General features: G+C 31.3%; 1 protein-coding gene across 1 annotated transcript; it reads left to right on the top strand.

Moving 5' to 3' along the window:
• Positions 1–5,447: 5,447 nt before the first annotated feature.
• Positions 5,448–6,897, top strand: LOC129307740 (uncharacterized). The gene is made up of 3 exons (XM_054948616.1): positions 5,448–5,980; positions 6,290–6,319; positions 6,589–6,897. Exons 1-3 carry the CDS (start codon positions 5,516–5,518, stop codon positions 6,673–6,675), a joined length of 582 nt encoding a protein of 193 aa, XP_054804591.1. The 5' UTR covers positions 5,448–5,515; the 3' UTR covers positions 6,676–6,897.
• Positions 6,898–14,601: the final 7,704 nt, after the last annotated feature.

Below are 14,601 nucleotides of genomic sequence, written 5' to 3'. Positions count from 1 at the left end.
CTCGAGGTAATCGAAATGCCTTTAGCAAGCGATCATGAATTTTTCATATACGCACATATTACTATACTCAATTTTATTTGATACATGAATTGAGATATAAAATTAGCAGTTATATTATTCATAAGCAAAGTGTTGCTTCCCTTAACTATCATGTGAAGTTCAATCTAATCGGCGAAAGACAAAAAATTATAGGTCATCGGTCAACCATTTATAAACTGACCGATAATATTTCATACGATTTAATCTAAACATACTATTTTATAAGATGAATAATCTCCGTTTTTTTATTAATACAGATCTGATTATGTCACATTCAGGCATGGTTAAATTTATTAATTAGAAATAGCTCCCCGAAAAATGTATTGTTGGCATTCAGACAAGCATAAATTTGAGAATTTATATTTAAGCATCATAATTATTTTTACTAGGATCAATGCATGTTGGTGGATAGTGGCCAACTTAAGTTATATAAGCGTCATAATCGGTATGTGCTTATATATATGTGTATATATAATCTATTCAATGGTCAGTGCTTAATTAAGGCATATACGGCGTGTATACCTTTGCTTCCTCCGAGCCAGCAAGTTGTTAATAAGGTTAAGTGTATCAAAATCACGACAGCAGCTAATTAAATCTAACATTAGTACAAGTCAATGTACTGCATAGCAAAAGCACGCTGGTGTGTATATATACTTGTAAGTTGTGAGCCCCTAGGGAACAAACCTAAAAAACAAGAAAGAGTGTGTGTGTGGAGGAGATGAGGAAGGCCGCAAAGGCTGTATTAATACTCAGATGAAGAAAAGAAAGAGATGAAGAAGCTGTTTAAGATAATGGACATGCAGAGACGGAGATGGCAAGCAGGGGCAGAGCCAAAATTTAAGAATGAGTGAGAGTCAAGATTAAAAAACATATATACTGCAAAGTTTTCATAAATTTTAAGAAAAAAAAGTATACAATATTTATATAATACAAAAAATTTGAGGGGGCTGCGCCCTTGCTAATTCCCCCTCCCTCCGCCACTATTGGCAAGATAAGACTTGCAGAGATGGTGAGGTACACGGAATCCTCTGATCGATGCCCACACACGTGCTCTCTTCAACCTCGCCAATCGAAATGGTGATGGCTTTCTGCAGTTTGACAAGTTATTTCATCTCGTCTTACGTTTGTTCAAGTGGTAGGCCCCTCTGTGATGCTTGCGGTGTTTTTATCATTGGCTTGTTTTTCACTTGTATGCACTGTCGTTTAACCAACTGTTTTGAGTCTCGTGCTTGTGATCATTGTATTCCATGCTGCTGTGAGAGAAAGTTTGAGCATAAGCATACTGAGTTTGACGATAACTACGCGCTCGTACTTAAGATGCAACACTTGCCATTATCTGCACCCCATATATGTACATATACATATGTGTGTGTTGCTCTCACAATCACCTTTTTTTATGTTTATATTCTTAATTTTTATATATAATTGATATGATTGAGTCATCAACAATAAGTCACGCTTAGATACGAAAAAAGATCATTTTCTTTATAACCATGTTAACTAGCCCCTGAGAGGATTAAATAATTTTTAAATGTTGAGTAAATGAGAAGCACTTTATCTAGGATTAAAAAACATTTTTACTCTTTATTTATTTATTCTGAAATATATGATATCCTAAACTTTTCATGTGATGCAATTTTTTCATTTAAGAATGGTGTGTTAAGTACTATGCCATTAAACAAAATTAAAATATTGGTTGACTTAAAAATTATAAAAAAATGACCTAAAAATTTATAAAAAAAAATGACCCATAAAATTACATATAAATATCCTATAAAAAATTAATATTAATTTAGTCCCCTAAACTTCACATGAATAACATAATACAAATGTTACTTCTTATCTACATAAAAGGTCAAAATATGATGTTGATCAACCATTATTTGAGAGACTTAATTGATAGTAATTTTCTTATAATGTAATTATTTGCAATTTGCACGGGTCTCTTTTGTCCTTTTAAAGCCATTTGTTTGTAATATTTTCAGTCAACTAAACTAATAATAAAAGTTAACTCTTTAATGTTAGGATATTCAATACACTGCTTTCAAATGTTGAAGAAAAAAATAGCATCAAATATAAATTTAATATATCAAACACTTTTAAGTGAATAATTGAGTCTGACAAAAATACTTATTAGCCTTTTTGCCTAATATACCATGTCTAAAATTTGCTGTTTTTACGTGTGTGCCATTGTTATTGTTAATTATTAGAGTTTCCTTGTCTGGCAAGTCCTTCACAATCATGTCAAGCATCAACATCCTGTACTAGTAAATGGAGTATTTTTTTTTTCAAATTATTTTTTAGATAAGCAAGAATCCCTCTCTATTAACGGATCACTAATAGAGGAGGGTTTTTGTTCATGCAAAAAATGGTTACAGAGAACAATGTCTCACTTGCTAGTATAAAATATCTAGTGCTCTTTAAAAAAAGTACAAAAACAAAAATGCACTTGAACCCATTTATAAATGTGCTGCCATAGAATTCAAATTGCCAATTATGCATCCTTTCTCTTCTTTAATTCCCTTACTGATATTAATGTATAATTCCGCCTACATAATTCGACCTTAAAAATTAATGACACCAACTGTTAAAAGCTTGATCTTGATGAACACGTTTATATATTAATTACACTTGTTCTCTACTTGCCCGTGTTCAAATTAAAGTATCTTTTGTTAAATAACTCGCAGTTTTTTTTTTCATTTCATTTCTATTGTATCAAATAAATTATATACAAATAAATTATTATTCTTTAGCTGATAAATACAAATTTGGAGTAGTATAGCTTTTATTTTTGAACTTTCTCTTAATTAATTATTGATTTGATAACTCAATCATTGTTCAAATTTATTGAGTTAACCAGATGGGTCATTGTAAAATGTCTTTTGCTTACCACGGCTATTGTTCACTCAGGTAGTTTTTGAACTGATGAATTTAAAATTTAAAATCTTGCATCTAAAATTTGTGTGTTTAAAATTTTTTATTTGAATATTGTAAAAATTTTTGAAGGTAAAAGAGCAACGTTGAAGTAGAAATGAAAGATTGTATTGCAAGTAATGGGCTTATTTCTATTCTTTGATTGGTGAAAAACAAGAACGAGAGATAAGAGAGGCAGCAAAACTAATTGACAGAAATACTCATATTGAAAACATGAAGAAAACAAAAAGGTTAGAGTAGGTTATATTTAAATATTTAGAATCCAAGGAAAATTTAAAATTACAAAAAAGGTTATAATAAAATAAGGATTTATTGGACTTGAATCCAAATTCAAAGAATTTTATGTAACCAAATCAAAAATCTATTTTAAAATTAAATATAAATGCTCATGCATCCAAATGTATTATTATGGTTAACTTAATGTTGCACTTCGAGAGTTTGAAATATGGACGAATTGAAAATTTTGATTCCTGGAGATGATATAAAATGCCAAAGTCAAGCAGTGTACAATGAAAATCTTTCAAAAGCTCTGACCTTCCAATCTTCAGACTTGATTGACACATCAAGAAATTGTTATATTGTGTCGTTAACAATTTTGATCATGGAATATTGCTTTAGGTTCATTTACTTCCCTGATTATCTTGTGTCACTTCACATTATTTCTTTTGACAAATATGTAAAATAACTCGTGCAATGTAGTAGACTGTATATAGCATGTCCAGATGAGAGAACAGAATTAAATAATGGAGGAAGTAAATATAAGAAAAAATAATGATTAAAAAGAATTAATTTTTTTTTAAACTGCTACGCCATAAACTGAAAGTATTTTTCAACAATGCTCCCATTAAAAGGTTAAACCTCTGCATAATTTTAAAGCTCATCAACATCTCCACTAATTGCTTTATCGTATGGTTAATAAGAGGCATTAGTGGAAAAATAGTTTTTAGTTTTATATTTTCATATCTATAACTTATTGTTCACCCTCCCCCTTTGTCAAGAGTAACTCCCTAAGTATTTTTGGTGGAGCGGAAAATGGGACTCTCTTAAACCCATTTACTCAAGCGGATATACATGGTAATACGCCATCATCATGCCTTCCCAATAATCAAATTTTCAAAAACTTAGCATAACGTTCACCCTTAAAATTCAATCCTACAACCTTTTATATTAACAAAGAAGTGAGCATTATTGGTACCACACTGAGTTGATCAGCTCAGTGATATTAATGTTACCTATTTCTTTACTTTATAGGAGAGATTGTAAGATTGAGGAGTGTGTATCACGCTAAGTCCTTGAGAATTTAATATTAAAAAGGCTTTAGGATGACCGTACCATCAGTTTACCTTGTCTTAAGTAAATTATGTTCAAAATGGTCCTACTATCCACCTTGGCAAGGATATCTGAGAGTAAACTTTAAGAAGAGAGGGCGAATACTTATACCTTGAATCATGTAAACAACTTTTCGCAAAGGTAACGTGTGTGCAAACGTGCTTACAAAGATAGGTGTAATAGAACAAGTGTAGAATCCTGTTCGAGCCTCACAGAGATCGTAAGCTAGTGTTTCTTTTCCTCTCTCTATTACTATTTAAATAATATAGTTGATTAACTAGAAATGGTTCTTTAAAAAAAAAAAAAATTGACATCTATACAAATTTAAATTCCAGGGCTCATACTCACGCAAGATTCGCCCTTTCACTGTTCAAGATCCGCAAGCGGACAAAGGCCAACTTGATGTAATGAATTGCTTTTTCGGGCCTAGCTAGCCTGCCACTAGCCAGCCAAAACTCCACTTGATGCAGTCAGACGTCCGATTTTTCTACTAGGGTGGAGGCTTCTCGTTTTTTGTTTTTTGTTTTTTTGGACAGAAGGGTGGGAGCTTCTTTAACGTGTGGAATTGAAAGTCACAAGTCAATAACGTACGATAAATACTCCATTAGTCCAACGAACATTGGCGGCGGAGAAGCCTGTCAACTATTTCTGCGCAGACTTGAAGCTCTCGGATGCAACTCCACCCACCCTTCGTCTCGGTCTTCGTCCTCGCTTGTGTCCCGCAGCCCGCTAGTTGATAATAAGGTTAAGCGTACGAAACGAAAATCACAATAGCAACTAAACACGATAATACGAACTCAACAAACGGCGTGGCAAAAGCAGTTAAGTACACTAGGTGTGTATTTCTGCTAGTTCTATTTACAAATTATTGAAATTAAAAAAAATTAAATCTTATTAACACTATTTTAAAATTTAAAAATACTCCAACTCTACTCCTGATAGAAACAAACAAATTATTTTTAATAATTTTCTGTGCAGAAAGGTAAAGACAAACATAAATTGAAAATAATGAAGTGCCTTTAAATAAAATTAAAATTAATCTTCTCAATTTGTCTTTTAAATAGAATCAAAATTAATTTTTTTATCCTCCATATAAATAAGGCAAGAAGAATATACATACACACATATATATAAATATGCTTGATGTAAGTTGTGAGCCCTAATTAAAGCACGAGCCTGAAAAACAAGAAAGAGTAAGGCAGAGAGAGGATATATGATGGAGGAGATGAGGAAGGCCGCAAAAGCTGTATATGAGAAGTCCTCATATGAAGAAAAGGAAGAGCTGAACAGGCTGTTTAAGATAATGGACAGAGACGGAGATGGCAAGATAAGCTTTGCAGAGTTGGCAAGGTTCATGGAATCCGCTGATGCCCACACACGCGCTCTCTTCAACCTCGCCGATCAAAACGGCGATGGCTTCCTGCAGTTTGATGAGCTTTTCATGCTGTCTTACCTTTGCTCAAGTGGCAGGCCCCTGTGTGATGCCTGTGGCGTTTTCATCGTTGGCCTGTTCTTCACTTGTACGCACTGTCGTTTAACCAACCTTCCTGAGTGTCGTAGTTATGATCTCTGTATTCCATGCTACCGCGAGACAAAGTTTGAGCATGAGCATACTGAGTTTGACGATAACTACACACTCTTGTTCAAGATGCAACACTTGCTATTATCTGCATCCCAGGTACACAGGCGCGCGCGCGCGCGCATATGCATGTCGTATGTTTGTATTGCTCTCATAATCACCTTTTTTATATGATTGTATTCTTAATTTTATTCCATACTTTATTCTCAAGGTTATATATAATTGGTATGATTGAGACATCGATAAGTCACACGTCAGATACAAAAGGAGATCATTTTTTATAGCCATGTTAACTTAATAGTCCTAGAGATGATTGAATAATTTTTAATATCCCGGCTGTCTCTAAAATTTGCTCTCTTTTTGCATGTGTGTCCTTGTTATTGTTAATTATTGGTGTTTCATTTTCAGGCATCAACGTCGTCTGGTGTTGGAAAAAAGGTGAGTAGCAGAACTCTCTCACCTTATTTTAAAATTTGAATAGCTATTCCTATTAATTCATTTCAGCAGTACTAGTTATGTAGGAGTTTTGTTTTATGATTTATTTTTTATGTCAAAGTTGCAAATTATTATTCCAAAAAAATAACTAAATTTCACACAAGCGCATATATCACAAAATGCATGTCTAGCGCGAAACACTGTGAAATTTGTCAAATATGTTTAAATTAAAATAATAGTGTTTTTGTTTTCATGGTGTAATAATCTGTCAGGGGCAAACGGAGGCGTTGGAGACATTAAGTAGTATGGCATCTATTGTGTCATTTATGGGGGATTTGGCATCCGTGTTTCTCAGTTAATCCAAACTGAATCGATCGAATTCCTGTTCGCTTCTGTGCTGTGTCATCCGAACTACATATTCTGTTTGAATGTGATGCTGGGTTGTTTTTGTCTTATGTTTTCTGGTGTGTCTGTTAGCTTTTGATTTGGCAGAGTAGCATCTGTCGACTACGTAGTGACAACTTTATAAACGTGCTGCCCTAGAATTCAAATTGCAGTTATGCATCTTTTCTATTATTTAATTCCCTTACTGATATTAATGTATACGATTCCACCAACATAATTCGACCTTAAAAATTAACGACACCAACTGTTAAAAGCTTGATCTTGATAAACACATTTATATTTTAACTAATATGTGGCCCGTGCAATGCATGGAGCGTGAAAAAATAAAAAAATTTAAATAAATAATAATAGTTAATAATTATTCATAATATAAGATGTTATTTGGTGGAGATAAACTTTTTAGTGCTAGCTATGGACACTTACAAAGGACAAGCTAATTTTAAACTAAAATTTATAAATATCACAATAATGTTTCTTATTAACAACAATAACAACAATAACAACAAGCTTTTATTCCACTAGGTGGGGTTGGCTACATGGATTGCAAGACACCATTGTGCTCTATCATTTATCAAGCTTTTAGGAATATTATTAATTAAGAGATCGTATTCAACAACTTCTAAGAGTGTTCTCTTAGGCCTTCCTCTACCTCTCTTGATCGGACTTAAAGTTATATGTTTCACTCTTCTCATCGGTGCCTCCCTTGGTCTTCTTTGTACATGCCCAAACCATCTCACCTAATTTTCTAACATTTTTTCCTCAATAGGTGCTACCCTCACTTTTTCGCGTATGTGCTCATTTCGAATTTTATCTTTACGTATATGTTCACACATCCATCGTAACATTCTCATCTTTGCTACTCCAACTTTATGCTCTTGTTGTCCCATTAGAGCCTAGCATTTACCACTATATAACATTGTCGGTCTCATAGCAATGCAATAAAACTTTCCTTTAAGTTTATTAGGCACCTTACGGTCGCAAATAACTCCTTTAGCTTTTCTCCAATTAAACCAGCCAGCTTGAATCCTATGTGAAATATCTTCACTGATTTCGCCATCATTTTGAATAATGACTCCCGAATATCTAAACTTTTCCACTTGAGGTATAATTTGATCTCCCAATTTCACTTCCAAATTATTGTCAAATAGTCTCTTGCCAAATTTACAATATAAATATTCTATCTTACTCCTACTCAGACGGAAACCTTTCAACTCTAATGTCCTCCTCCATAACTCAAGTTTGCAATTAACCTCTTCTCTTATCTTTGCTATAAGAACTATATCATCTGTAAAGAGCATACATTTGGGAATTTTTCCTTGAATATATTCCGTCAAAACATGTAGGATCAAGTTGAACAGATAAGGACTCAGAGATGATCCTTGATGAAGTCCAATCTTTATAGAAAAATCCTTTGTTTGACTACTAGGCGTTCTTATATTAGTTTTTACCCCTTCATACATATCTTTTATGGCTTTAATATAAGCAATCCATACTCCCTTTTTTTCCAACGCTTTCCGAAGCACTTCTCTTGGTATATGGTCATAAGCTTTTTCCAAATCAATAAAAATCATGTGTAAATCTTTATTTTTACAACGATACTTTTCCATTAATCCCCTTAATAAATAAATCGCTTCTGTAGTTGATCTACCTGGCATAAAACCAAACTGATTCTCAGAAATACTTGTCTCCAATCTCAACCTGTGCTCAATTACTTTCTCCCACAATTTCATGGTATGGCTCATGAGTTTAATCCCTCTATAGTTAGTATAATTCTGAATATCTCCTTTATTTTTATAAATAGGAATTAATGTACTTCTCCTCCACTCATCAGGCATTTTCTTGGACCGTAAAATCATATTAAATAACTTAGTTAACAATCTCACTTCTTCTTCACCTAAACATTTTCACGCTTCGATAGATATACAATCAGGTCCGTTGGCTCTACCATTTGCCATTTTCTTAAGAGCTTCCCTTACTTCCTTATCACGTATTATTCGATAGAATGACAAATTTTGTTCTCCTTCGCCAGTTACTAAATCCTCCAAGTTATTAGATGAACCCTCTCCATCATTGAAAAGTTTGGAAAAGTAAGTCTCCCATCTATTTTTAATTTCATCATCTGTAACTAAAATTCTTTCCTCTTCATTCTTAATACATCTTACCTGTTCTATATCTCTTGATTTTCTTTCCCTACTCTTGGCAATCTTATAAATATTTCGTTCTCCTTCCTTCGTCTCAAGGCTCTTATAAAATTCTTCAAAAGTTTTAGAATGAGCTTCACCCACAGCTCTCTTAGTTTCCTTCTCAGCCATACGGTATCTCTCCCAATTTTCCTCATTGTTACACAAATGTATGGCTTTAAAACAGTTCTTCTTATACTTGATTTTGTCCTGTACACTATTATTCCACCACTAAGTCTTCTTATCTCTCGGACTAAAACCTTTTGATTCTCCCAAAACTACTTTTGCAATCTCCCGTATCTTTTTAGTCATATCCTCTCACATGATGTTAGTACTTCCTTGAAATTTTCAAATTCCTTTATCCAAAAGATTTCGCTTAAAAATATCTTGATTCTCACCTTTTAATTACCACCACCTAATCCTTGGTGCTACTACTTGTTGACGTTTTTGAATTTTACTCATAATACACACATCAAGGATTGGTACCCTATGTTGTGTCGTTACAGCATCTCCGGAGATCACTTTACAATTTTTACAAAGTCTTCTTTCTGTGTTCCTAACCAAAAGAAAATTAATTTGTGACTTTGAGGCTCCACTTTTGTAAGTGATGAGATGCTCATCTCTCTTCTTGAAATAAGTGTTGGCAATCTTAAAATCATACGCCAATGAGAAATCAAGAAGAGTTTGTCCTTCATTATTTCGCTCTCCAAAACCAAAACCACCATACACCTTCGCATACTGACCAGCCTTCCTCCCGACATGCCTATTAAAGTCTCCTCCAATAAAAATCTTTTCATTCTATGGTATGTGTCGAATCAACCCCTCCAGATCCTCCCAAAATAATTCCTTAAGGCTGGCTTCTGTCTCGACTTACGGCGCATAAGCACTAACAATATTAACAGTCTTACGTCCAATTATTATTTTTAAGGAAATAATTCTGTCTTCAATTCTACTAACTTCTACAACATTTTTCTTCCACTCCTTATCCATAATGATGCCTACTCCATTGCGTGTGCTTACTTTTCCTGTATACTAAAGTTTGAAACCTTTAATATCCTTAGCTTCTTCTCCACGCCATTTTGTTTCTTGCAAGCAAAGGATATTAATTTTCCTTTGAATCATAATCCCTACAACCTCTACAGATTTACATTTTAATGACTTAACATTCTAAGTACCAAATCTAATTTTGCTCTCATGGACTAACCTCTTTAGCCGCGCATGTCCAGAATGACGCGGTAGCCCTTGCTCATTTAACACTACATCCGGACGCTGATGCAGCGGCTCTAACTCATTATCACTGTACTCGAGCCCCGCAGCGCGTTACTTACGGGCAATGACCTAGCATTAACATTATAACATCTATTGTCTATGTTCATGATAGATTCAACAAAGTTTTACATTGGCTGTTGATGGCCTAACACAACCCTCCTCCTTTTCCCGGGCTTGGGATCGGCTATAAATATAGGCAGAGTTAATGTTTCTTATTAACTTTTAAATAAAAATTTTTTTTAGACGCATGATATTTTTTGTATACTTTTTGTAATTGTAATTATGATATAGTTAAGATAAATTAAATTTAAAGTAATATTTAAAATAAGTTTGAAAATGATAAGCCAATAATTAATCTTATATTGATTTAAAAAAATTGAAAATGGTTTAAATAATTTACACCAAAAATTAATTTCATATCGATTTATTTTTCACTAAATTTTTTGAATGATTATTATATTTTATTTGTCTTAAAAAGAACTTGCTACAAGAAAGAATGAATATAAAGAATAAAAGCTCACAATCGTCAAAAAATAATTTAAAAATCTAGAATCTGTACTAATTTAAATACATTCAACTATTTTTATATGTTATATACTAAGTTATTATTTTACTTTTAATATTGACTTTATTTCTTATAATACATAGACAATTAAGAGCATGAGAATTGATTAATTAATATATCTTAAATCACATGCTATGATGAGAGGTGTCAAATGTTATTTAAAGTCAAATTACACTCACATAATTTAAAGCATGTAAAATACATTTTCTTTAAAACATTACATTCTTTTCATTGCACATATAATAAAAACTTGTGACTAAATGATATTCAATAGCAAAAATAAAAGGGGCATCACCTAATTTTCTCACGCTTGTTTTGGAAATAAAATAATCACAATAATTCAACCATAAAAATATACAAAAGAGAATAATATTATAATGTATTTAATCAAAATGGCTTAGTCATAATGAATGAGAGATAAGATATTGGTAGACAGAAGAATAGAGCTAATTATCAAGGTTCAAGTAGATCTAGAGTTTTTATTGTAGGACTTCTGGATTATTCATCATCATTGTCGAAGCAATCTAAAACAACTCTTCCTAAGCATTTGATTAGACACCAATGAGATGATAAATTTAAAAATTTTGTAAGAATTTATGTGGATGCAAGTGAGCACTCTAAAAAAAAGGAAGAAGAAATGTGGGCACAAAAGCTACAATGAAAAAGTAGTTTTATGAATTACAAGGCTTGACTTTGAATTTGAATTACAGTGAAGCGGGAGAAGTGAAGAAAATATAGTGAGGTGAAGATATGGGGTGGGTTATCAAAAAACCCTTGGGTCAGATTTTAGTTTTTCACTTTTCTAGAGATTTTGATTTCTTTTCCATTTTTTTAAAATTGGATACAAATATTTTACTTATTATTTTTAAATTAAAAATTTAAATTTCATTTTTTTATACAATCAAAAACATGAATTTTGTTTATTATTTTTAATTAAATGTCAAGTTATGAGTAAGTTAATGAAAAGTTTAGATAGTGGGGAGATATTTGGAATAAGGTAGTTTTATTTATTTTTAAAAATTTAAAAATAAATAAAGCAAAATAGAATTATGGACGTATGTCATCGTCATCAGATACTATTTGAGTGCATAATTTTCTTATTATTTTTAATTGAAATTTTGAAATTATAAATAAATAAGTTAATGAAAAGTTAAAATAATGTAGAAATATTTGAATAGTGGAGTAGTTTTATTTATTTTTTAAAATTGGAAAATGAACAAAGAAAATTAGAATTAATGGCACTGTTAGATGCTATTTGCAGCATATAATTTCCTTTTTATTTTTAAATTAGAAGCTTGCAAGTGTAAATAAATAAGTTAATGGATGGATAATTTTTTCATTAATTTTAACATTAGAATTTTGAATTTTATTTATTATTTGAAATTATTTTTTGGAGATAAGGTAGTTGTACCTAATTTAAAAATTTAAAATTAAAAAAAAAAGTAAAACAGAGTTAGAGATATGTGTCGTCGTCAGATGTTGTTTGTGGTTCTATCATTTTAAAAAGTTGAGATAATGAGGTGATGCTTGAAGGTAGAGTAGTTTTTTTTATTTAAAAAAATTAAAAAATAGAGTAAAACAAAATCAAGAACATGGGTCTTCATTAGATATTGCTTGTAGCTATAATTTTTTAGAAAGTTGAGATAATGGGGAGATATTTGAGGGTAAGGTAGTTTTTTTCTATTTTTTAAAATTAAAAATAAAAATAAGTAAAATATAATATAATCAATGACATGTGTCATCATTAAATATTGTTCGCAGTTCTACTTTTGTATATATATAGATATAGATTAAACTTGTTCTTTGCTTGCCCATTTTCAAAGTATACTTTGTCAAATAAGTCGCAGTTTTTTATTATTATTTCATTTCTATTATGTCAAATAAATTATATATAGCTAAATTATTTTATTTTTAGCTAATAAATATAAATTTGGAATAGTGTAACTTTTAGTCTCTAAACTTTTTTTAATTAATTATTGATTTAATCACCGTATTTTAATTCAACATAACTCAATCATTGTCCTAATTTGTTGAGTTAACCAGCTAGTTAGTGACTATATAATGTTATCTTTTATTTACCAAGGCTAGTATTCACTTAGGTAGTATATCTTGTATCTAAAATTCATATATTTAAAATCTTTTATTTGAATAATGAAAAACATTTTAAAGGTGTGAGAATGACGTTAAAATAAAAACGAAAACTTACATTACAAGTGATGGTCTTGTCTTTGTTTTTCAATCAGTAAGATGCAGGGACAAGAAATGAGAGGAGCAATAGGACTAATAAAGACACCCATAATGAATATGTGAGGAAAATAAAAGGGTTGTAATATGCTATATTTCAAATATTTAGGGTTAAATGGGAATTTAAAATTACAAAAAGTTATAATAAAATATATATTATTGGATTTGAATCTAAATTCAAAAGCTTTTAGGTATCCAGATCAAGGATTTGGTTCAAAACTAAATCTAAATCCTTCTTAACTTTATGCTATGCTTTTGAGAGATTGAAGCATGAGAATACTACTTTTAGTTTTCATTCACTTCTCTTATTACCTTGTATCACTTCACATGATCTTTTTAAGTCAACGTAATGTGGAGTGTATTTGATTAACAAATATATAAAATAACTTGTGTAATGCATTAGATTGTGTCTAGCATGTCCAGATGAAATAACAAAAACATGGAGGAAATAAATTTAAGAAAAATTGATTAAAAACAATTAATTTTTTTAAACCACTGCGCCATAAATTGAAAGTGTTTGTCAACAATGCTCCTGTTAAAAGGTTAAAATCTCTAACATAAATTTAAAGCTCATCAAAATCTTCACTATCTGCTTTATCACATGGTCAACGAAAGGCATTAGTGGAAAAATAATTTTTAGTTTCAGATATTCATATTCATGACTTATACCTTGAATTATTTAACAACTTTATTCTAAATTCGTCATGCTTTGGAGTTTATGGAGGATGGTTGGCAAGTTGAGGCAAAGCATGTCACTGGTAAAAACAATATGTGTGCAAAATGCAAATGTACTTGCAAAGATGGGTGTCCAACAACAGAGCAAGTGTGAAATCCCGTTTGAGCCTCATACAGAGATTTTAAACAAGGCGTGTCGATACATGGAGGGCGTTTCTTTTCCTCGCTCTAGTACTATTTGAATAATATAGTTTGAGTTTTGTCCAGATTTTTACCCCAGCAAAAAAAAAAAAACACTTTATTCCAAATGACATGCATTCAAAATCAAGGGACGAAGACAAATAAGAAAAAGCTGGAGATCAAGAACATGTGGAAGACAGGTAGGAATGGCCGAACACTGATGTAATTAATTAGAGATGTTAGCGTTTTTTTTAATGTTAATATTTTTATTGATATATTCCGTCGTTTTTAAATATAAATAAATTTTAACTAACTCGGGTAATTTAAGAAATACCAGTCTTAATAATTATATATTTAAAGTTGAAATGTTTAGGCTAAAATACTCTTGTGATTAATTATTCATTTGTCATAATTTAATGATACTCCCATTTAATGAATGGCAATTAAAGCAAGATGTCATGTAAATACTTATTAAAAATTATTGTTTCACTTGAGAAAATCACGTGGAAAGTTTTTATATATTTTAAAATGGGGTAGCATAGCATGTTGAATAAAGCCGGTAATTTAAATTAAACTCGAATCTTGCCTACAAAATTTTAAGGTCAAACTTATAAAAAAGAAAGCTTTTAATGTTTGAGCCTATTCAAGCTATTTAAAAAAAATATATTCCCTCTGTTGAAAAATATAAGGCATTTTTAGGAGTTGAATGTTAAAAATGTAAGATATTTTTACTCTTTTGAGGTGTAATAATTATCTTTTTTCAAAAG

Source organism: Prosopis cineraria, unplaced genomic scaffold (genome assembly GCF_029017545.1).
Source record: "Prosopis cineraria cultivar Desert tree isolate PC_DT_omini unplaced genomic scaffold, ASM2901754v1 PC4, whole genome shotgun sequence".
Lineage (NCBI taxonomy): Eukaryota > Viridiplantae > Streptophyta > Magnoliopsida > Fabales > Fabaceae > Prosopis > Prosopis cineraria.
This window is presented reverse-complemented; position numbering and strand designations above follow the sequence as displayed.